Raw genomic sequence first — 21006 nt, forward strand, 5'->3', positions numbered from 1 at the left:
ACTATCGATTCGATTTTGTGCAAAATTTTATACGAGCGTAACCCTCTAAAAAAGCGCCGATGCCGCCGATCGCTCGTCAAGTTTCGCCGTGGTCAGCCGTGGTGCCTGACGGCCTCTCTCTCTCTCTCTCTTTTCTCGCGCGCCCGCGCGCGCTCCTCCCTCCTCCCGATCAATAAAAATAATTCCTTTTCGTTTATTGGCGCGTTTGATCGATGACGGGCAATCGACAAGCTGATTGAAATGAGGTGAAAGGCGGATATAACGGCATTAACGGCTAACGGCTACTATAACACAAGTACTTGGCGAGGACTGTGAGATATCCGATATGATACGCGATCAAAGAGGCAGGCAAATGTGAGGCGAAGGAACCCGGGGTGCCCTCGAGTCGATTCGAGCAGGAGCAGATTCTATTCAGATTTCAGAGTCCGCGGCGAGAGTCACTTTCGCGACTGTTGCCGTGTCGCCGGTTGCCGAGTCATCCAGAGTCATTGCCAGTCATTGCGCGGTCAGCAGCGGTCGGGTGCGCCGTGCGCCGCAGACACCGCAAAGAGCGGACAGCGACGAAATGTCACCTGCACCTGCAAATTAATTTCCCTCCTCGTCGACCGTTGGCCGTTGGTAAGTATAACCAAGTATAACTGAAGCCTGAAGCGCCGAGCGCGATTCTCTGACTCGCGTGACGAGTGATGATCCCTACATGTCCCTACATTAGATCGATTAGATTCGGGTATCGTTTCGACGTCCGGCACAGGACAACATCCGGAGTAGGCGTTCGACGAGAGCTCGTTCTCGTTGCTCCACGCCCTTGTTATCGCTAGATGATTTTCATTTTCAACGCGGTATCGTTTTACGAGGTTAGGTTAGGTCGTGATGTCTGTCGGTATTCGCGTTTCGCGTTTCGCGCCTCATGCCTCATTCGCGCATCTTATCGGGAGCTTATTTCCAGCAAGCGACACAAGTATCATTTTATCTTTGTTACTCAGTACGAGATCAAGTACCACGTTACACGATATATCCTATATCCTATATTCACGTCGAAAATCGACACGCGCCAACGCGCAGCGATTTTCTTTCTATCCATTTAAGGCTGCATTCCGAAATTCACTGTCAGCATCTTTCAGTACTGAAATTCTATAGTATACGTGACGAAAAATATAGATTTGCAGTACTGACAGTGAATATCGGAATGCAGCCTAAATGTAGCCCTTTGCTTCGACAGTTTTGGAACGTTATCGCGGTTCTGCGCTGCGTCCTGCCACCTGCCACCTGCCGCGTGACGAGTGTCTGACAGTGACGACCCGACGACCAGTCACCAGAGGAAATTAGGTCTGTTTTCTGTTGCTGCACTGCTGAATGCTGAACTAGTGCACACTGGTGCAATAAGTTAGAATGGGACAGGTATATTTTGTTTTACTTTAACTCACTGCACCAGTGTGCACTAGTTCAGCAGTGCAGCAACAGAATGAGTCACATGAGATACATGGAGTGAGGAGAGCGGAAAAGTGAGAGGAGCGAGCGAGCTCAGCGAACTCAGCAAACGCGAATCGGCGAATGAGAGAATTTATGTCATAAATCATAAATCATAATAATAGTAATAGAGAGATTTGAGGTATGCACATTGCACATGCCTATATATCTTTAAGTGGATCCCAATGCCACGACAAACGTAATTTTGTGCGATCTCATTGTCTAAACTCTGAACGTCTGAACTAAACTATTCGAGATCGACTACGAGTTTGGTACTTACTACGATTGTTGCGTGGCCGCGGCGCGCGGCGCGATACGCGTATTGTTTTGACAGATATCGTAACCTTGAACCTCGGTACACGTATACGTACATCTGTCAAACGTTAATTGCTTATTGTGCGGTGCGGACAAATTTTCAAAGCAGTTCCAATCAACGTGATGAAAAGTACTTGATTTGAAAAATTACTTATTTTTCCCCTCTATTTTTCAAGATATTTCTTTATCGACTAGCGTGTAGCGACATTAATTTATTATCGTTGCACTGTACACGCGCACGCATACGCACATATATATCTATATATATATTGTACTATTCTACAACAGCAAGCTGCTTCCACGTGTGATGCCAGGATTGCCAGGGCGCATATAAAAACGTCTTCGGTCTTCCTCCAACAGCACCAGTGAGATGGAGACTTGGGAAAGAATCCTCAGCTTTGCCGATATTGTAATGAGGGTGCCACCTCTGTTTATCATCGACGAGCTACTTAGAATCGGCCTCGGTTTACCCAACGACAATATTGTGCTGAAAAACAACGAATATGGCTTTAAAACTACCAATTTGTCGACCAGCGTCGCTAGTTCCATCTCTGCCGTTGCAACAGACTCGTTTCTAATGGAACGCGTTGATTTCACTCATCTCGCTTACAAGACTTATCTGATAATTGTGTTCAAATTTTTATGCTGTTGCATAGGTAAGTAGGATCTCTTGATACGTCCAGCAAATTCTAAACGAAACGGAAATTATTTTTCAAAAAAGGCACGAACCCTATAGACGAGCTAATTTATTAAGTTGCCACTTTTTGCACGCCGAGTACGCGATACGTTTATTGTCGCGACTTTCGGAGAGCGTGCTTTCTTGAGATAAGGTCGAGCTGTTTTTCGTCGTACAACAACCCAAAACCAAAGAGCTATCGCTTTTTCTCCGAATAGATCGCTTTCGCGTCGACGCTGTTGCCTTCGTTTTGCGTTACGTGTGTTTTATAACGTCGCGTACTATTTTCTTTCTTTCAGGTTTTCTCGCAGCCTTATACACGTTTATGTTGTGTACTAGACATTTGGTAATCGTATACCTATATCTAATATCTGTAGGGGTGATATTTGTGTCGTACTGGTCAAATGTTAGCGCGACGAAAGCGATCGTAGCTTACATGAGTGCCCACGAATCGGCAACCAGCATACTTGACGGTATATTATGTTTGAATCTATCGGACGTTCTGTACAACGGTCCAGGTTTTCTGATTATCCAAAACTATATACTGCAATGTCTGCTAGCCAGCGTCTTCTGTTACATACATCTTGCCCCAAGGCATCCCATAGTTCAGAAGCTTCTCGCGCTGAGCTTTATGTCACCATCCATCTTGGGTATCCATCCTTTACCGGTAAGCTTACCAAGTGTATCCTTGGTAGCGTAGTCGTCGTTCTCAAGTCGTTTGCCTTAGCGGGCAACGTTACACGTAAGTGAAATATATATATATATATATTTTTTTTTTCCCTAGGTGCAATATCTGTACCACGCACCAGTATGCGCAACGTTAATCCCGCTGGCTGTGTGTAAATTTGTCATCTGGTATAACGGGGTCTTCGTGTTGAGAACCATCTACATGGGCTACCGGCATGCGCGCAACTTTATAATCAATTACGGCTTAACCGCACTCGCGGAAACGGAATGGATGCGTCTGAACGTGCCGTGCGTACTTCGCACGTTTTGGATGCTGCGAATGGGAGAGCAAGTGGTGCAAATTCTCGGGACGCACTACGGCGAGGAAACGTTTACGTATTGCGTTATGATCCGAACGCTGCTGGTAAACGGGTGCGAGACGTTGACAGCCGTCCTCGGTATGACCAGCGTAATCTCCTTCGTCTGCCACTATATCGGCTGTTTCTTCCAATGGATACTACTGACGGAAGACGAAGATGAGAAGAGCATCGGCACGGTGTCCGCCATATTATTTTACATTCTTGCCCTACAGACCGGACTGACGAGTCTCGACAGGGAGAAGCGTCTAATACGACTGTATCGTAATTTCTGCCTGTTGTTCACGGCGATTTTACACTTTGTCCATAATATAGTGAATCCACTCTTGATGTCGCTCAGCGCTTCTCATAATCCGGCGCTACATAGACACTTGCGGGCTTTGGCGGTCTGTGCTTTTCTAATATTCTTCCCGCTATCGTTACTCGTATTCCTCTGGTCCCACTTCACGGTGAGCACGTGGCTACTGGCTGTATCGGTCTTCAGCATCGAGGTAATAGTCAAAGTGCTGGTCTCGCTAGCGATTTACTCGCTCTTTCTGATCGACGCGTACAGGAGCGCGTTCTGGGAACAATTTGACGATTACGTCTACGTAATAAAGGCATTTGGTAATACTGTGGAATTCGCTTTTGGCATTATATTGTTCTTCAACGGTTTCTGGATATTGATCTTCGAGTCTGGTGGAGCTATTCGCGCCATCATGATGTGCATACACGCCTACTTTAATATCTGGTGCGAGGCGAAGGCTGGATGGAGCGTGTTTATGAAACGACGGACGGCTGTGAACAAGATCAATTCTTTACCGGAGGCAAAGGCCGAACAACTTGAACGATTGGACGACGTTTGCGCGATTTGCTACCAGGAGATGCAAAGCGCCAAGATCACTCAATGCAATCATTATTTCCACGGCGTATGCTTGCGAAAATGGTTATACGTTCAAGACCGATGTCCTCTTTGCCACGATATATTGTACAAAGTTGAAACGGTGCAAAACGGAGAACACGGTGGCGCGGCTCTCGCCACGGCTCTCGTTGAGCAACAAGACGGCACGATTGTAGAAACTAGACGGACGTCGAATGTACAGCCTCGTCAGAATAATCAGACGCACGTGGCCGAACGTTCGGACGAGGGCAGGTGAAATGATGTGGCTTTTCACGCGCGTTTTGTGATATATGATATATAGATAGACTCGATTTATATTTTTAACGCTAACTTTGATAACGCGAAATACCGACGAAAGTTTCGCTCATTTGTATATTACTCCAACTTTATTATATCGCAAAGCATTGTAAATTATACATTGTGATTATCGTGCGAGAACTCTTTCTCTCTCTCTCTCTCGAGAGAGAGAGCCTTTCCATTTCAATTCCTTGTAAAATCTTGTAAATAAGTTATACGCGCGAGAGAACAGTTACACGCGACGATTATCTCGTAATAAGAAAGTACTTGGCGTACAGTTTTAAACACTTTGGCTCTTTGCCGATTCGATAGGTGTTTACTGCTAAATATAATTTTTGGATCGTTGTTATGCTACGATCATCGTATACGGCGTGACGCACGGGTATACAAGCTTCCACGTACATGTCATGTTGCGCTTCCATTTCTTAATCACGATGTACCGAGATACAATAGTTTTCTATCGAGGGTGAGTGAGAGCAGTGGGCAGGGGAGAGGCACATTTTAAGATTTATTTTATTAAAAAATTGAATGAAGACAGAAAGATTTGTGTGGCCAAAACTTTAATTTTACGACGTTTACAAAATTTTCATGATACTTCCCTTTATAATTAAATCGAAAATAATGATTCATTGTCAGTAATGTTGTACAATGTTTCAAAGTGCCAGCTAAATGTCGCGTTGAGTATACGTAACTATAAAGAAGACTGGAGAGCGACGTATTTTCTTTCAAATTTACGAGTAGGCGATAGTTATCGTCTTCACTAAGAAATCGACTGTAATTGAGTGTACGTGCAACGAAAATTCCATTATATCGTTTCTTCTTTCGTAAAATAAACGTATTATATAGACCAAAATCTCAAGATGACTTGATGTTTTTGAAAAATAAAAATGTGGGTTCGATATCTCGTAAATACACATATTTAACGATTATATGCTCAAAATTTCAAACAGAGACACAGAGCGCGGTCATTGATCTGTTAATCTTACGCTCTGTGTACTTTAAATGATGTTTCAAGCGGATCTTCACTATCTTTTGAAAACAGAGATTAAGATATCTCAGCTCGGTCATTTATTTCTGTGGAAATGATAGGTGATACGTTTGATCCACTCTATATGTATAATAATGTCGAAATAAGAGCATAAAAAATGACTTCGTTTCACTAATTTCGAGTGATTCGACTTTGGTGACGTATTCCTTGTTATTTACTTATTTTATATTGAATATATTACATCACTTTTTTTACATCAGATTATATGCGGAACGTTCTTTTCGTACAAGAGATCACGAAGAAAGTTAAAAATGATCGATTTACCTTGTTGCACATTTGATTGTTAACGACTCTTATACGATTTATTTTATTATATAAGAGATTAATGTTGGTTTATTAGGGAATGCTGTTATTTAAATTTACAACATGTTTACGTTGAATAAAAACATTGTATTTTTTAGAACTTGGACATTTCTCTTTCTTCAGTCTTTATACGAATCCTACGATCCTAATCGATTATTTTTCGTCGAAGACGTAGCGTTCCTAACAAGCGCACAGAAGAAGATAGCGATTCCGTTAAAAATAACGATTTTTCAGTTTTCTTTTTACGCGTAAGAAACTTGGTGCGCGCGGTGAGATTCTTGATTCTATACGTGCGTATAAAATTTATACTTCGTATGTACCTTGGCGCGATGAGAGAGTAACGATAACCGACAGTAAAGCTACTATACCGGGTCAAGGACGAATTATCACGTGGACCCATTGGCCGCACGAGAGGTCAGGTCTAAGCTCGTTATGAACTTGCGCGGTATATCACGGTACGAGAACGTTTATTCTCGAAAATTGTAAGATAAATTTTACACTGTGATAAATTAAAAAATTTCCATGCGCGATCGTCGTTTAATTATTTATCGAACGTTTGCGTGTCAGAGCTCCGTAGCCGCGGCGTATATACCCCGGCGTGTTGCGCGTATTACAGAGTCGCGTATCGCGCGCGAGGCCAATATTTAAAAACAGCTGCATCTGTCTATATACTTATATATATTATACTGCATATATATACATATATATGTATATGTATATGTAGAAAACAGTTTCACAGCCTCCCACTCTATATGCGCTTTGTGTTTTACATTACGTCGCGACCGTCGCGTTTAGCGCGTTTAGCTGAAAGTCAGTCGGAAAGTCTATGGTTTAAAATTAAGGCGTCCAAGCCGTCCAAGTCCCAAGTCAGTCGCGTGCGTACCGTCGCGTCGTCGGGTCTGAGTCTTTCGCGTTCCTTTCCGTTCCTTCGTTCGTTCCTCCGTTGACGGTTCGTCCTCCGGTCGATTCGAACGCATCCAAGTGAAAACGATATTCGAATAAGCCATCGGCCTCTCTCGAGACACAGTCCTATACCGGTCATTCTCTCAGCGTCTCAAAGTCGCCCTAGATATCAGAGAGGTATATACGAAAGGTACGTAGTCGCGTACAGTTGTAATTATTACTGCAACTTTTACATATATTTTATATGCCAAAGTTACTTTTAATTTCCCGTTTACCAACGAGCACTCCGTTCGTTCTAAGCTCGACGAGCTTAACATATATATAATATATTCGAATATATATATATATATATATATATATATATATATATATATATATATTCGACCGCGCACGCGCGCGCGGGCTACACAGAGGGTCTCGGTGCAGTATAGAGACAATTCCAAGCGACATTCAGCTGATTCATATCGAATAGATATCGTTTCAAAGATTTTATTATATATATTTATATATAGAGAATATATAGACGTTCAGTCGCAACGTGTTGATCGACGATCCAGCACATCCTGATACAGGACTTTATTGAAGCAATTAAGATTCTCACTCTCATTCGGTCAATATATGCCGCATGCTGATCACAGCGCGGTTTCTCCATTTGCCGTTTTTTTCTGCAGGTCGACGAGACGAGGATGCAGGTGCAGTCGAGATACAATTAACGTACGAAGAGAATAGTTTATCGCATAATTTAAATAGTCCTATAATCCACTATATATTTTGCTAGAGATATCGAGATATGAATTCCATTTGAATATGAAGCCCAAAACTGCGCAACGTGGCTTGACGCTTGTAGGCGTTGTAGCGCGAACAGCAGTGGGAATAGCGCGATTTTCCTTATAATACTTTCTCACTAATGAAATCACCCGACGCGACGGTCGCGCTTTGTTGTTTCGGTCGCACCGCGTCGAGAGAACAAGATTACACCGATATATAAAAGATCTTTCTCGATTCAAACTATTTTCGAGCGAAATTTTAATTTAGGTCGATGGGAGAGAGACAGAGAGAGAAAAAGGGGGGGGAGAGCACATTAATATATAAAGAGCCATGTTTCCAAGGTTTATCTTTATTCGAGAAATAGCCGAAAACTACGATACCAGCTACGATACTTTGGATCGCGTTGCATAACCAAAATCATTATCTTTATAACTCAGAAACGCCGCGAGTCAAAAATGTACTCGAGGGTCGACAAGCGTTGGTAACGTCTTTGGCAACCAACGAGAAAAGTATATTTCGAGAGGAAAAAGATATTTATTATTATATTTCCGTAGACGTGTAGGAGAAGAAGCTCATCTTTTAGTAAAACGTACCCGAATCTTCTCAGTTGTTGGCTCACTCTTCTGCCAGAGTAATTTTGCGCTGGCTAATTTAATTTTCGAACTTAACTTTCGAAAATTGACGTAGCCGTGCAGTGATACGCGGTGGTTCGCCAATTCGATTCCAAGTTTAGGCGCGCGCCATACGCGTGCAAAAACGCATGCAAGAATTTAACAAGGAGGAAAGAAAGTCCGTTATCGCAGTCGCGTGTGTACGATTGTCTATATAGCGTATAATAGCTGCAGGGCTTGCCGCGGGCAAGCTGATTGTGAGAAAACCAAGCAGACCAATCGATCCGAATAACGAAGATGAAATAAGATCGAGCGCGTGCAGGATTGTCCATATCTCCGCTGTAGAAAAAACGTCGCGATCCGATCGTTTAGCCTCGCGACTCTGTCATCTGTGTCTGTTTCTCCTAACGGGTTTGGTCCTAACTCCTAACGTAAGAGCCTAAACAAGCGCCAGCTATATAATCTAACCGAAAATTATCCGAGATCCGAGAATCGATTGCGATTCACGATCGATTGAAAATTGCCGAACGGCATGACTGACAACGGCGAGTCACAACTCGCGCAACCGCTCGCAACTGGTAACTGGCAACGATCGTCACAACTGACGGCACGTCACGTCCGTCGTCCGTCGTTCGTCGCGAGTCAACTTGGCGTTAGCCAACAATTGTTCGAGATGTCAACCCGACTCGGCGAACGAGGCGAGCCGAAAGAGGAGCTACAGTTTAGCAAAATCTCGGGGTCGCGTCGCCTCCGACACTCGGATCTGTCACGTTTAGAACGCCTGATACGACCGGCGACTCACGAAATTTTCGGAGATGTGAACGTGGAACGACTCTAGTACTTGTAGCGAGTTATATATTACCATTACCTCGTATATATACTCATTATACGCGCTACGCGCATAGAGCCATATAGAGCCCGCGCGCGGTTGATGTATCGTTGCATAAAATTTACAGCGAGATTTGCTGCCTCTCGGTGGTCCAACATAACGAGAGGCGCGACATTGTTTCGGCGATATGCCTCTGCAATTACCCCAATGTTCCGTCCGTGCCACCGTACGATTGGTTGACCTGGTTAAAAACGATCTACGGGTAATCTTTCGTTTGCATCAAACATAGCAAAGTTGACGCCGCGGTCGCTTTACGATACGCGACGATACGCAATGTCGACCGTATATGAGTTTACTCGATTAGCATCGCTTTTCGAAAAGGATCCCCGCTGCCACGGAAAGGAACGCAATGTTCGTACACTTGCTCGTGTGGGACGAGCGTTACTTGAACGAGTTCCTCGCGGAGCTATTGACCGCGGTTTTCGACATCACTACCTATTGCCAATATGTGATCTTCGTGGTACCTCCTCGAGTTACGCTAGGTGAAATCTTTTCTCTTCTCTCGATTCTTCTCACACGTCTATTCACGACTTGTCAGATATATTCGTATTTGTATTCCGTAGCGACGTTGAGCGTGTTTGAGCGGGACATGACCAGAGTCTTGGCTAAGACCGCCGCGCGGGACGTCGCGCGAGACGCGATGCACGTTCTCTATCTGATCGATCGATATCGATTACGTCCAAAGTTGAAAATACGAAGAGTCGTGTAAGTCGATTTGATTTGCGCACAATTGGATCGCCGCACTTGCGGAAAATTCACCGAACGTCCTTCCTACATCGACGCTATAGAGAGGAGGACCACGACGACGTGATAGCGATCGTCGACGGTGACGGTGAGAGTATCCCGGTGATGCACCTAAAGAAGCTTTATGGAGAATATTGCATCAGTGAGATGATTCGTCATCCGAACAGCTGTCGTCGATTGATCATCGGAGAGGATCCTACTGACGGCTCGGCTGTGGGCGTCGTGTGTCTCAATTCCACGATCGACGTCGATCTGCTGAACGAAAATTTCGAGTTAACGCTGTACAATGGTCTGAAAAAGCCGTGGAGAAACGACGCAGCGTCGGCGTCGGCGTCGGCGTCGGCGTCGGCGTCGGCGTCGCAGGGAGACGCTCGGTCCGCTGTTCGTGGGCCCAACGAGATGCACGCGCCACTCGACAGCCGTCGTAGCGGCGAGATAAACGTCTTCGTTTTGGAAATGTTTGCGACGCGCGATGGAACGAGGCCGAGGCCTCCCTGGTCCTACGATTTCCTGGAAGCTGCTTTCGATTGCTTTCCGCATTTAGAGTATTGCGCGATCCTCCTCCCCTTCTCGCACCCGTGCTATCAGTTCCTTCAACATTTTGTGGTACTCATCTTGCACAAGTATATTGTAAACCTATAATAACCAACTATAGCGAGAAACATTTCGATTATCTTGTAAATGTAGATAATATATAAGGAGTAGAATATAGAGTAAGAAAAGGGAAAAATTAGAGACGTAGACACACTCGCGATTCTCTTTTTCATCTCGATAACAAGAAAGTAAAAAACATGAAATTTATCAAAACGAAAATGCAGCGCGTGCCATTGAGATGTAACCGAGATTTCCCGATGACGCTGTACATTGTACACCGAGTGGTTCTTCGCGAGGAGATGAACTGTCGCCGCGCCCGACGACAAGACCGAGAAGCTATAGAGAAACTCTTGTTCACTGTGCCAACGAGACGCGAGGTCTTGGCTGATTTTGATTTTGCAACGGATCCTTTACGGCTCGATTTAACGTGCTTCGTCTTTGAAAGTAACGACACGATGCTGGGACTCGCTATACTATGGTCTGTGGTTATTACGTGTATAATATATTTTGATGTAGTGGATGTAGTTTTCACCATATGAAAAATGTGAACGTCAAATATTCAAGGTGAACGTGTTCCATTTATTTTACGTTGTAGCGCCGAGAGGCAGGTAAATTTCGTTACGAGTCATTACCATGTAGAGGATTACGTGTCTGTGCAGAGTATTCCTCAAGATGATTACGGACGTCTCTTGCATTTCGTTCTCATGCCAATTTTTTCCGCTTATCATCGCTTCTTCGTCCGCGAGATCGCACGTTTGAGCGAGTTAACGGTAATCTTTTATCGGCTTCGTCACGAGGATCAGAGCACCGCGGTAAGCTATATACGCAAAATATTAACAATAGCTCCCAACACGTATTATATAGTAATAGCTTCTAACACAAAGAGCATCGAATTTTCACCACAATTATAAGTTTACTTATTGTTAGTTTATTAATATTATTATTATTATTATTATTATTATTATATATACCATAAATAAAAGCTTAAATCGTTTAATCGGTAGGAAAGTAGCCTTACCTATATAATACCAGTATAGTACGTTATTCGTATAGACGTGGATGTATCCCTTGGTATCCTGTTTGAACGATATGATTCCGGTTGATCCTCGTAGACAAGCTGAATACGAATTCCCGATTATTCTGGAAAATCTTGATAACTGTGAAAATAATGCAAGAGGTAAAAGGGCGGATGACGGTAGATTTTCTCTATTCGTGACGTCGCCGAGACTAGCAACGATGCCACGTGCACGTATCGACGCGAGGATCGTCGTCGTTGGAGCATCGGACTGTGGAATTGCATTCGCGGAGTATCTCGCTGTACGGTAAAACGCTTTCATCAATTAAATTATAATAAATGACCTGGATCACTGGATGTGATCCGTGCGTGAACGCGACTAAGCTTGCCACACACACAAACGATACGTATCCTATATATATAGATGACGTTTCAAAGATAGAAAGGATATATATATATATATATATATATAAAGGATATATATATATATATATATATATATATATATATATATACATCCACCCTCCTCATATAGCTATTGTATCAATATCGAATTCTGATGTAGATCATCGCAGCGTTATACGCACGTGACAAACCTTACGCTGATATCACCGCACGGTATACCATTTGATAACGAAACGAGTCGCGCAGAGGTGTGTTTGCTTCCATTCCGAGGGAGGTTTCACTCGGGATATCGTCACTGCATGGCCGCACGGACTTGGATCAATATCGTCTGCGGGACTATGACAGCGATCAACAGGTGGTCTTTCATACATTGATTTGATATATATATATATATATATATATATATATATATATATCTAATACTTTTATCTATATTATTTCTATAACTCGAGTAGTACTTACTGCAGTAATCCAGCAACGTTGACGAGATGATAGTCGATCCTTAATTAGTTCCTTAAATTTTGACGTGTACATTGTACGAGTATTTTCATTCGAGTTTCCTCGCGCTAGGAAGGAGAAATACGTGACTGTGATGAATCAGGGAAATTTCGCGTATGATTATTTGGTTTTGACGTGCGGCTTGCAGTATCGGAACTCGACGTTACGAGAGAAAATGAAAATGCAAAAGCAAGAGTAAATGTTGCTATCTATAATGTATTGCGGTAATACATATTATATGCATATGTAATGTAAATATGTTTACTTTTCAAGAGGAAACAAGATACAAGACCAAATACCATGGAATTGTTTGACCGTAAACAATGACACGGAAGCTTCCGTCTGCTTCAGAAAGATTCGACGGTTAACGGGAGATTTCAAACAAAGGAGTAGGTGTAGCGATTAGTCAACGTGCCGTTTTATACATTGTTTCACTACTCGTCGCACTTAAATTTCTCACAGAAGAGATATTTCTTTACGGACATAATATCGATTGCTACTGCGCACTTGGTGGTTTGATCAAGCTTGGCGTAAAGCCGTCGTGGATCACGTTGATCGAGCCGAGCTTTTCGAGGCCCTGCGAGATGCACGATCAAGCTTTCTTTCACGATTACGAAGTAATGATTACGATTGCACGCGCTATAATATTATACGGGCGCCATTTATCTAGCCAGCTATATATGTATAAAAAGCATGTACGTTATATATATATATATATATATATGTTTATGGCCTATACCTAAGGTGGACAAAGCGGTGGCGAATGCCATTTTACAAAACGGAATTCAAGTTTTTTCCGCATGGAACATGATCGATTGGGCTCTGATAGAGAACGACGATGCAAAGCTCATGATCGAGAGTGTCACGATTGAAAAGGAGGGCGAAACGAAAAAGTTGACTTGCAACGCTCTTTTCAACTTTTACGAGAAAACGATTGATTTAAATGCGTTCTTAGGTAAAGAAACGTGTTTCTCCAATCCAATGCGATACCCGCCTGCATGTATTTATTATGTCAATTATGTTTAAAATCGCGTTTGAAAAGTCGATATCAAAAATAAACGATTTCTCGCTTCACTTTATTCTCTGATTTACCGTTTCAGCGTTCTGTCGAGCCGGTCTCATTTTCGATGGCTCGCTAGTGATAGACCCGGAGTGTCGCACCAACGATCCGTTTATTTTTGCCGCTGGTACCGTGACGAGATATTCCAGAAAGTTTTACGCGGACGCTTGGCAGCACAAACATTACGATAGCATGGAAATCGGAGAGAGAGTTAGTGTGTGTAGACTGTAGAAGAAAGGGCAATCTTTTTTTTAAGAAAATGATGTTTAGTATATCGTCGATTGTTATCAAAAGCTCTCATTGCGTAAAACATTTGCGTTTCTTTTCAATACTTTCCATCCCGTCTGCACCGAAAGCTCGCTCAAATTTTACGGAAAGCGATCGAATGGGACGAGCGAGTTTCCGAGCGAACGTCGAGGAAAGAAAAGGTCATGTGTTTGACACCCTCGATATTCCGTGCGCCTATCGTACGCGCTTGCATTTTACCGGGTGATTATTATTACCTGCATGTACGTGGACCCGGAGAGACAACCTGCCGTAGCACGGCAAAGATTAGTTGCAACCACTACGTGAGTTAACGTTAACGTTTAATGTTTGGTCCACGCAAACGGATCGACATTGTTACTCGGAGAGTATAAGGCTGTTATATATAGTTTATACGTCTCTCTCTCTCTCGTTCTCTCTAACGTTGTTTCTTTTATTTTGATGCGCAGGGTCAAGCATTTGTAACCGGTTCTTGCGAATCTGAAATTGGATACTTTCGCATCCGATTGAATATGTACGACACTGTGGAAAGTGTAACCTGCGTAAGCAGAAAGGTAGTTATAAGCAAACAATCCACAACAATAATATATTGCTCTAGAAATGTCGTGTGTCGTGCGAGATTTGTCTCGAGACTTAATAAGTTGAGACACCTCTCGCGCCCGGGACACCATTGCATTTAATGTCTCCACGTAATGACGTACACGTGTCTTTCAGACATTCCGCGTGCAGGACATGGTCGCTTTATATGGGAAACACGAGAGCATGTTAAACGAATTGAAATTCCGTTTTCGAGTAAGCGGGCAAAGGATGTGACAATATTGAAATATTAAAAAGCTAGATATTGTCCCTTAAAATGTATACGTTTTTCGGTACCTTCCAATAAGTGTATACGTGGGTCTGTCACATTCAACGCTATTTCATATTCCAAGATTTACCATCACTTAATTTTAATTAATATCTGCGCTGCCTTATATAATATTACGCTACGTATCTAACGCTCTCGCCATTTTTATAAATTTATTTCTCATTAGAATTCATGCATCTCGGATTTCTACGCGTACTTTCGTGAATCTTGGGCCGCGGCGATTCTCCATGACAGATTCGATTGCCTGCGCGTCGAAAATCGTGCTACTTTGCTGTCGCGAATGGTAAGAGGATGACGCTCCTACTCATATGTCGCTCTCGCACAGGTTTATATTTGCACAGATATCGTATGTGCATGTCGCGATATTTATTTTATTCTATTTCTTCGGCATACAGAACATTTACGACGATTGCGATTTGGTCGACGATTGCATGCGCACGCTAATCGAGTCCAAATGGAAGACGGTGAGTAATTTTATTTTACCTACGAGACGAGTTTATCAAGACGTTGCCGCAAATATATATATATATATATACGGTCCTCCCGAGAGCAAGCAGGATTAGGTATCGATGCTCTCGATAATATGATAATGCTAATGCTAATGATAAGGATAATGATAATGATAATAATATAATGATGATGCGAATGCAAGAGCTCGATATTTGCGCAGATGTCTGAAGAGGATCAACGCTACATCGAATCTAGGTATGCTGGCTCGGCTTATCGTCAAGAACTCGAGAACAATCTCGTGAATTTCCTCAAGTTTTACGAGAATGATCTACCGATGTATTGTACTTTGCGTAGACAGCGCCAAATGTATATGGATATCGCGGAAAGTCCGTTATATTTTGACCAATAAAACATTTTTCACAAATTTTCTGAAAGGTAAAAGGATTCGTGGAGCGAGAGAACTAGGAGCCGAGAAAGAAAATGTAGTATTTAATCATCCCCCTTTTCTCTCTCTCTCTCTCTCTCTCTCTCGCAAATATAAATGAAAATGGTGACAAAACAATGAATATCAATATATCTCGGATCGTTAGGCTCCCGTTGTATAATCTACAACTGCTCGCAACGCGTGCGAGAGGCTTCTTAGCGTGTGTGCTGCAACATGGAGTCGATATAAGAAAATTGAATATTTTTATATACACGTGTGGCAATAAGTGGCAAAAAGCACTACGTAAATTTCCACTCGACCACGTTGAGCAGCGTGCTACATCATACATACGCATAGACGCATATAAACGCACAAACGTTTTCTGGAGATTAAAATGAAAACCGCACGAGAGATCAAAATGGTCACATATATGTCACATCCTTGCTAAACGAGTCCACGTCTTATACCTACCTATATACCTATAATATACTTGCTACGCGATTCCATCATCCGTAGGTCAAGTTTAACATTCCACCGAGTCGTTTCGTATTTCGTAACACTCGTAAATGAGACTGCAACTAGCAATACGCAATGTCGCCGTGCCTACGCCCTACCTTTATACGCACGTGGGCACGTGCCGCGTGTGCGTGGCACGGTCTGTTTATTGTGGATTTCGTCAATCTTTTTGGTTTATTTCGCAAATAAATCTAATTGCAAGTGTTGCCGTTGCCACGCTTTTGAAACTCGTCCAAAATCTTGCTGGCCTTGATGTATCGGTCATGGTCGTGCTACTTTTAACTTAACTGCTGGCTTGCCTATCCCTGTGTACGATCTATACGGACGTATAGCTACTATTATGTATAACGTTTCGTTTATTATTAATATTAGGCGTTTATCACGAATAAAACGAGACGAAATCTCTCTCTCTCTCTTTCTCCTCGGCAGTCGCAAATATCGTAAATACTCCAGATTATCGCTCCAGAGATTATAGCTCTATATATGTATATATATATATATATTAGGTACCTTTATATATATATATTAGGTACATACTGGCCGCGCGCGCGCGTCCGTCGTGGCTTTTACAATCAGAGTCTCCGCGTCCGCATGCGTCAGTCACGATTTCGAGAATCGGCTCTTTATAGCCCTTACAAGAGTGCCGCTTTAATTATATTATTAAATGCTTCTAAAAAGTATATTTGTCATATTTATTGCGTAATGCGCGTGCCTTTATTTTACATGCCTTTATTGAGGAAAACACATATTGCATCTCTTGAATTTTATCAATATCTATAATCATAAATTATAATTATTTGCACCAACTATCAACTGCGCGAGTTTATTATATTATAAAACAGGAAGAGAAAAGGAAACTGCAGAAGTTTTAAAGCCTTGATAAATCATAAATTATAAGTCACAAAATAAGCAAAATGGCCGCACCACGGTGTGTATCATCTTATCTATCCTTACGTGTATTATATCGTATTACATTGCAGCTCGTCTCTCTTTATCAGTTGACTTTTTCGTTGATTCGAAATACACCTTCTTTTCATAGGGGCAACATGCTCAAGTCTTATCCCACGCGATATTCTACCAGCGGAGTTGGTAGGACCGGTACTCGAGTGATTCGCTTGACGGTGAATCAGGAAGCGGTTCTTCAAGAGCAGTTTAACAGATGGCCAAGAGCACCTTATACCGCGGACATTGTACTCCTCGCGGCTGAAACAGGTCTTCCCGAGGCGGACGTTGAAGTGAGTTAACACCTTAATACATATCGAGAGTACGTAAGTATAATAAATACAAGAGATAATTAGAGTGAGAGAGAGAGAGAGAGAGAGAGTGTGTCTTACGATACACGAAAGGAACGAGCGAGTAAAAGTTGTACATGATCGGCATAAAGATACATTACAGTTCTTGGCTTTTGTTTCAGGGATGGTACGCTATCAGATTGGCTCAGTGGCGGAAAGAACAGGGTCTCGGCGGGAATACACTGGGCTTGCACTGATCCGCGCGCGCGCGAGAGAGACTCAATCTTATCTCACTTCTGTACCTGAAACTATCATCATGTATACGGACAGATATATGTAACAGACTGACGGCCAATTATACGCGCAATGTACCCTTCTTCCTTAAAGTTATTGCTTATTTACACAAGGTCTAAATTTCATTGTTTACAGTTGAAGTTTTATTTAATTATTTATTGTAAATGTGTGTTTAACGCGGAAAGTTTTCCTTCTCACGTGCGGAAAATGAACTGGTTTACAACACGAACGTGTAACATTCACACACTCTCACACAAACACACACGTATGTGCATATCTATACACACGTGCGGAAATAATCGCGTTCAAAACGTTCAATGTTTTTCCTAAGCAACGAAAGATCATTTACAAATGTGTTGTACAAATGTTTTCTTTACGTAATAACACTCTTTTACCAACACACACATGCGTTTTATTTATTAAATTAATTAGATTTAATCAACGAGAATGTAAACGTAAACCAAGTTTACGTGAAATAATTAAATCTAACTACTTGGGTATACCCCCACACGTGCGTGAGTACGTATTAAGTGAGCGAGAGAGGCAGAGGGAGAGAGAGAGGGGGAGGGAAGAGATACTCGTCGTACACGTTTAATAGTAAAATGTGTCGCATAGTTTATATTAAAGGAAATTCAAGGTTCATCGTACCATCGTGCCAGTCTATGTACAGAAATGTTTTATTCTTAAATTATGCACAAATTGCAATCAATACAAATGTATCTGAAACAAGCAAGTTGGGGGATATCTCAGTTTTTTGGCTGCCATAAGAATATTCAGATAAAATGACAGCTGTTTTGTTAGGTGTCGATATATTGCATTAACCGCCATGTGTTTTTGCAAAATTCATGAGACACGTCCGATTAGTTGTTGTCATATCCGGAAGAAGAAACAACTGTTTTAAATTGACAACTGATTTTTAATAAATGTTGATAATCAATTTAAAACAATTGATCATATCTATTTTATAGCTTAGTATAGTAAAGCTAGTTTATTTGTTCAGACATCCACATTTCGACTAAGTAGTATTATAGTAATAAAGGTATGCGCTAAGTCTGCACTTTAGCTAGATATCATAAAACATGTATCATTCCTTCTCTCTGGCACATCATACATTGGTATTACTAAGTATACGTTTACTTTCTTTTTAAATCATGCGAAACAATGCAGAAAAAAAACTCGATATCGAATCCTAAAGTTTGATATAGTATGCTTAGACTGTAATAAAGGTAAAAAAAAATATATATAATAATTAAAAGAAAAGGAAAGAAAAGAGAAAAAAAGAAAGAAAGACGCTAACGTACGTGAAAAGTGTATTCGGAAATAAAAACCGACTCCTTGTGCACATCTGACCGTGTTAAATTCGAACAAGTCATTTTCGCCATCATCATGATGCTATTAATCAACACTCAGCATTGAAACGTAAAAATCTAGTGTTGTTAACGAACTCTACTAATAATTGTAAATCAAAAACTCAATTTCCTCAAGTAAATAGAAAGGAACATCATTGGGAACACCTTCGAACCAGAATTTCTTGGAGCTGCCGCCTACCATTGTTACGATTAAATAACAACGGAAATCCATTTTCCTTGTACCGCATCGAGTTGCATCTTAGTTATGTCGCATTCGTTTGTCGGTTTTCATAATCACCTCCGATAGCGCGTATCAGAGTACGCGACGAGATTCGCGGGTCGAGTAATAAAGTGATAGTATCAAAGCAACAATACATATTTTACCTCAATACAGAACATTCGTGAAAAGTATGTTGAATAATTTGCCCATCGGATTAAGACTCTATTAAGCTAACGTAAATAAACTCGATATCGGACCGATACCGGAACATCACACATCACACTGCGAATACCGACGTTTGTATATATTGTGTAAGTACTGAGCGACATATCTAGATGAAAATCCTATCCAGAGCGATAATTGACGTACGAGCCGCGCGTTATCCAGCCTAATATTGGATCGTTAAACGTTAACGAGTGACCAAGGTGTACCATACGGTACATCCAAAGCACTGTCACATAAGTTGGGAGCTTGGTATAAAAATGAGGCACAGTTTCACAATCAGGGAATCCTTCTTACCAAATGCTACTCCTCTATCTCCCAATGAATGTATCCGTATATCAAACATGACAGTGTACGTACCATCATTAAACTAAACCATGCATGGATATTAATATTATGTGTCCTTAAATGTGTTTAAGGAGAATGACGATTTCTTAAACAACTGTCGTATTCTTATGTCGGTAGCAAACAGTCTTAACAACGAGCGTAGACTAATCATGTCGCGTTCCGTAATCGTGTAGTCCTTGCGTCGGTATGCGTCATGTTACGTGCTGGGAGTTACGAGCTCTCATCAGGTGTAACGTAGCAACGTTAGTAGCAATTGGCGATTGGCGACAACGCAACGTAGTTGCTTAGCCACTGGTACCATTAACCAGAGCTTCTTTAGGCTTATTGCTCTGCTGCATACGAGGAGGACGAGACCGATGTTCTCTTTGGCCTTTAGGTCCCTGCGAACTGTTGTTAGACATGGATACGTCGTTCGCGGGTGTTCCTTCCTTGCTATTCATGGTCGATTGGTCGCACGGGCCGGCATTACTGCCTAAACAAATGTATATAGATTAACTCTGAATGTTTTCATATACATAATACAAGTGTGCGCGTCAGCCTACCGATCGAGCAAGACCGAGTAAAACGCGAGTATAAGACTGCCCTCTTCCTATATATATATATATATATATATATATATATATATAGATGTAACCGATCGTCCTAAAGAGATGACGACGCGAGCTCGATACTATGACGGCGGAGGCGAAAGGATAGGCCTACCTGTCTGGCTAGCACTCGTTGGCGTTGAGCTTCGTTGCCGCGAGCGCCTTAGTCGTCTTCGCCTTATTCCTTTAGGTCCTCCTTCCACACTCGATACTGACTCTATACATACACAAACCATTGTGACCATCCGTCGGACTCGCAATTGACACTTAAAAAAGGAGACTTGATCACAGATAGCGAAAGCTGCACTGCATACGTTAGTAGCATGCAATAGAATATATATTTATGTAAATTTGACGATAACATTAGTGTTAGATGGTCACAAGAGTTTGCTCCACGTCACATGCTAATCTCAAAGCATTCCGATACGTCACACGTTGCTCTGTCTTTAGGACGAAACGGTTATGGGGGATTGTCATAAACACGTGTCTTTCACACGCGTACACACGCACACGCGTACACGCGCGCGTGCGCACGCACGCACGCGCGCGGCAAATAAGTATTATTATTACCTCTATCAATGCTTGAAACGTCTTGGCTGTCTAAAACAGTGTCTTCGTCATCGGTTGTACGACGACGTTCGTCTCTACGATCTCTACGCTGGGTTGGAGGACGACCTTGTCTGCCACTCATATACCCTGAATTACCGGCACCTCCCTGA

At 42.2% G+C, this 21006-nt stretch overlaps 5 protein-coding genes and 1 long non-coding RNA gene across 31 annotated transcripts in view; 4 read left to right on the plus strand and 2 right to left on the minus strand.

Moving 5' to 3' along the window:
- The first annotated feature begins 44 nt into the window (after positions 1–44).
- Positions 45–6135, plus strand: Trc8 (TRC8 ring finger protein). Of its 6 annotated transcripts, none has more exons than XM_077410526.1 (5): positions 45–618; positions 1204–1326; positions 2071–2438; positions 2758–3125; positions 3243–6135. In XM_077410526.1, exons 3-5 carry the CDS (start codon positions 2153–2155, stop codon positions 4635–4637), a joined length of 2049 nt encoding a protein of 682 aa, XP_077266652.1. In that variant the 5' UTR covers positions 45–618; positions 1204–1326; positions 2071–2152; the 3' UTR covers positions 4638–6135. The 6 variants fall into 6 exon arrangements, with proteins under 6 accessions (XP_077266652.1, XP_077266650.1, XP_077266656.1 ...); XM_077410524.1 differs by having other exon boundaries at positions 1220–1326; XM_077410530.1 differs by lacking the exon at positions 1204–1326.
- A 649-nt stretch (positions 6136–6784) lies between these two features.
- LOC143899845 (cilia- and flagella-associated protein 61-like) lies at positions 6785–17963 on the plus strand. Of its 7 annotated transcripts, XM_077410548.1 has the most exons (9): positions 6785–7122; positions 7604–7646; positions 10763–11016; positions 11134–11350; positions 11592–11860; positions 12119–12313; positions 12529–12651; positions 12730–12845; positions 13201–13768. In XM_077410548.1, exons 3-9 carry the CDS (start codon positions 10796–10798, stop codon positions 13326–13328), a joined length of 1269 nt encoding a protein of 422 aa, XP_077266674.1. In that variant the 5' UTR covers positions 6785–7122; positions 7604–7646; positions 10763–10795; the 3' UTR covers positions 13329–13768. The 7 variants fall into 7 exon arrangements, 6 of the variants coding, with proteins under 6 accessions (XP_077266674.1, XP_077266672.1, XP_077266678.1 ...); XR_013257617.1 differs by lacking the exons at positions 6785–7122; positions 7604–7646 and having other exon boundaries at positions 10682–11016; positions 13201–13411; positions 13557–13768; XM_077410546.1 differs by lacking the exons at positions 6785–7122; positions 7604–7646 and having other exon boundaries at positions 10682–11016.
- LOC143899846 (cilia- and flagella-associated protein 61-like) lies at positions 8496–10682 on the plus strand. Its single transcript, XM_077410553.1, has 3 exons — positions 8496–9682; positions 9764–9905; positions 9989–10682. The coding sequence occupies exons 1-3, from the start codon at positions 9550–9552 to the stop codon at positions 10584–10586; spliced, it is 873 nt and encodes a 290-aa protein (XP_077266679.1). The 5' UTR covers positions 8496–9549; the 3' UTR covers positions 10587–10682.
- Positions 11225–14223, minus strand: LOC143899850 (uncharacterized). 3 transcript variants are annotated; one of them, XR_013257619.1, is made up of 5 exons: positions 14020–14223; positions 12421–12524; positions 12178–12294; positions 11557–11695; positions 11225–11355 (listed from the first exon to the last, which is right to left on the minus strand). It is a non-coding gene; the product is annotated as an uncharacterized LOC143899850 (long non-coding RNA). The 3 variants fall into 3 exon arrangements; XR_013257618.1 differs by lacking the exon at positions 14020–14223 and having other exon boundaries at positions 12421–12529; XR_013257620.1 differs by lacking the exon at positions 14020–14223 and having other exon boundaries at positions 12141–12294; positions 12421–12529.
- Positions 13909–16087, plus strand: LOC143899847 (cilia- and flagella-associated protein 61-like). 2 transcript variants are annotated; one of them, XM_077410554.1, is made up of 6 exons: positions 13909–14085; positions 14230–14334; positions 14495–14572; positions 14812–14928; positions 15041–15109; positions 15316–16087. In XM_077410554.1, the coding sequence occupies exons 1-6, from the start codon at positions 13948–13950 to the stop codon at positions 15502–15504; spliced, it is 696 nt and encodes a 231-aa protein (XP_077266680.1). In that variant the 5' UTR covers positions 13909–13947; the 3' UTR covers positions 15505–16087. The 2 variants fall into 2 exon arrangements, with proteins under 2 accessions (XP_077266680.1, XP_077266681.1); XM_077410555.1 differs by lacking the exon at positions 14495–14572.
- Positions 17964–18220: 257 nt separating the features above from the next.
- The window catches only part of Fmr1 (synaptic functional regulator FMR1), an 11894-nt gene continuing 9108 nt past the window's right edge, over positions 18221–21006 (minus strand). For 7 of the 12 annotated variants that reach the window (XM_077410539.1, XM_077410534.1, XM_077410532.1 and 4 more), the window contains 3 exons: positions 20858–21006; positions 20403–20504; positions 18221–20172 (listed from right to left, as the gene is read on the minus strand). The exon at positions 20858–21006 is cut by the window's right edge and continues 67 nt beyond it. In XM_077410539.1, coding sequence (XP_077266665.1) covers positions 19985–20172; positions 20403–20504; positions 20858–21006 — 439 coding nt within the window. In that variant the 3' untranslated portion in view covers positions 18221–19984. Of the gene's footprint in view, positions 20173–20402; positions 20554–20857 lie in introns of all 12 variants that reach the window. The other 5 variants (XR_013257616.1, XR_013257615.1, XM_077410540.1 and 2 more) reach the window with 5 other exon arrangements.

The sequence above is a fragment of the Temnothorax americanus genome, unplaced genomic scaffold (assembly GCF_048541705.1).
Source record: "Temnothorax americanus isolate GAGA-0224 unplaced genomic scaffold, ASM4854170v1 Scaffold29, whole genome shotgun sequence".
NCBI classification, from domain to species: domain Eukaryota; kingdom Metazoa; phylum Arthropoda; class Insecta; order Hymenoptera; family Formicidae; genus Temnothorax; species Temnothorax americanus.

Bases quoted from the DNA above. Each gene is read 5' to 3' on its own strand.
- Trc8 (XM_077410526.1), top strand. From the start codon at position 2,153: ATGGAGACTTGGGAAAGAATCCTCAGCTTTGCCGATATTGTAATGAGG. The intron at 2,439-2,757 runs GTAAGTAGGATC...TCTTTCTTTCAG, and splicing joins ATTTTTATGCTGTTGCATAG to GTTTTCTCGCAGCCTTATAC. The intron at 3,126-3,242 runs GTAAGCTTACCA...TTTTTTCCCTAG, and splicing joins TGGGTATCCATCCTTTACCG to GTGCAATATCTGTACCACGC.
- LOC143899846 (XM_077410553.1), top strand. From the start codon at position 9,550: ATGTTCGTACACTTGCTCGTGTGGGACGAGCGTTACTTGAACGAGTTC. The intron at 9,683-9,763 runs GTGAAATCTTTT...TGTATTCCGTAG, and splicing joins ACCTCCTCGAGTTACGCTAG to CGACGTTGAGCGTGTTTGAG. The intron at 9,906-9,988 runs GTAAGTCGATTT...TCGACGCTATAG, and splicing joins TTGAAAATACGAAGAGTCGT to AGAGGAGGACCACGACGACG.
- LOC143899847 (XM_077410554.1), top strand. From the start codon at position 13,948: ATGTGTTTGACACCCTCGATATTCCGTGCGCCTATCGTACGCGCTTGC. The intron at 14,929-15,040 runs GTAAGAGGATGA...TTCGGCATACAG, and splicing joins CTACTTTGCTGTCGCGAATG to AACATTTACGACGATTGCGA. The intron at 15,110-15,315 runs GTGAGTAATTTT...ATATTTGCGCAG, and splicing joins TCGAGTCCAAATGGAAGACG to ATGTCTGAAGAGGATCAACG.
- LOC143899845 (XM_077410546.1), top strand. From the start codon at position 10,736: ATGAAATTTATCAAAACGAAAATGCAGCGCGTGCCATTGAGATGTAAC. The intron at 11,017-11,133 runs GTCTGTGGTTAT...TTTACGTTGTAG, and splicing joins CTGGGACTCGCTATACTATG to CGCCGAGAGGCAGGTAAATT. The intron at 12,846-13,200 runs GTAGGTGTAGCG...CCTATACCTAAG, and splicing joins GGGAGATTTCAAACAAAGGA to GTGGACAAAGCGGTGGCGAA.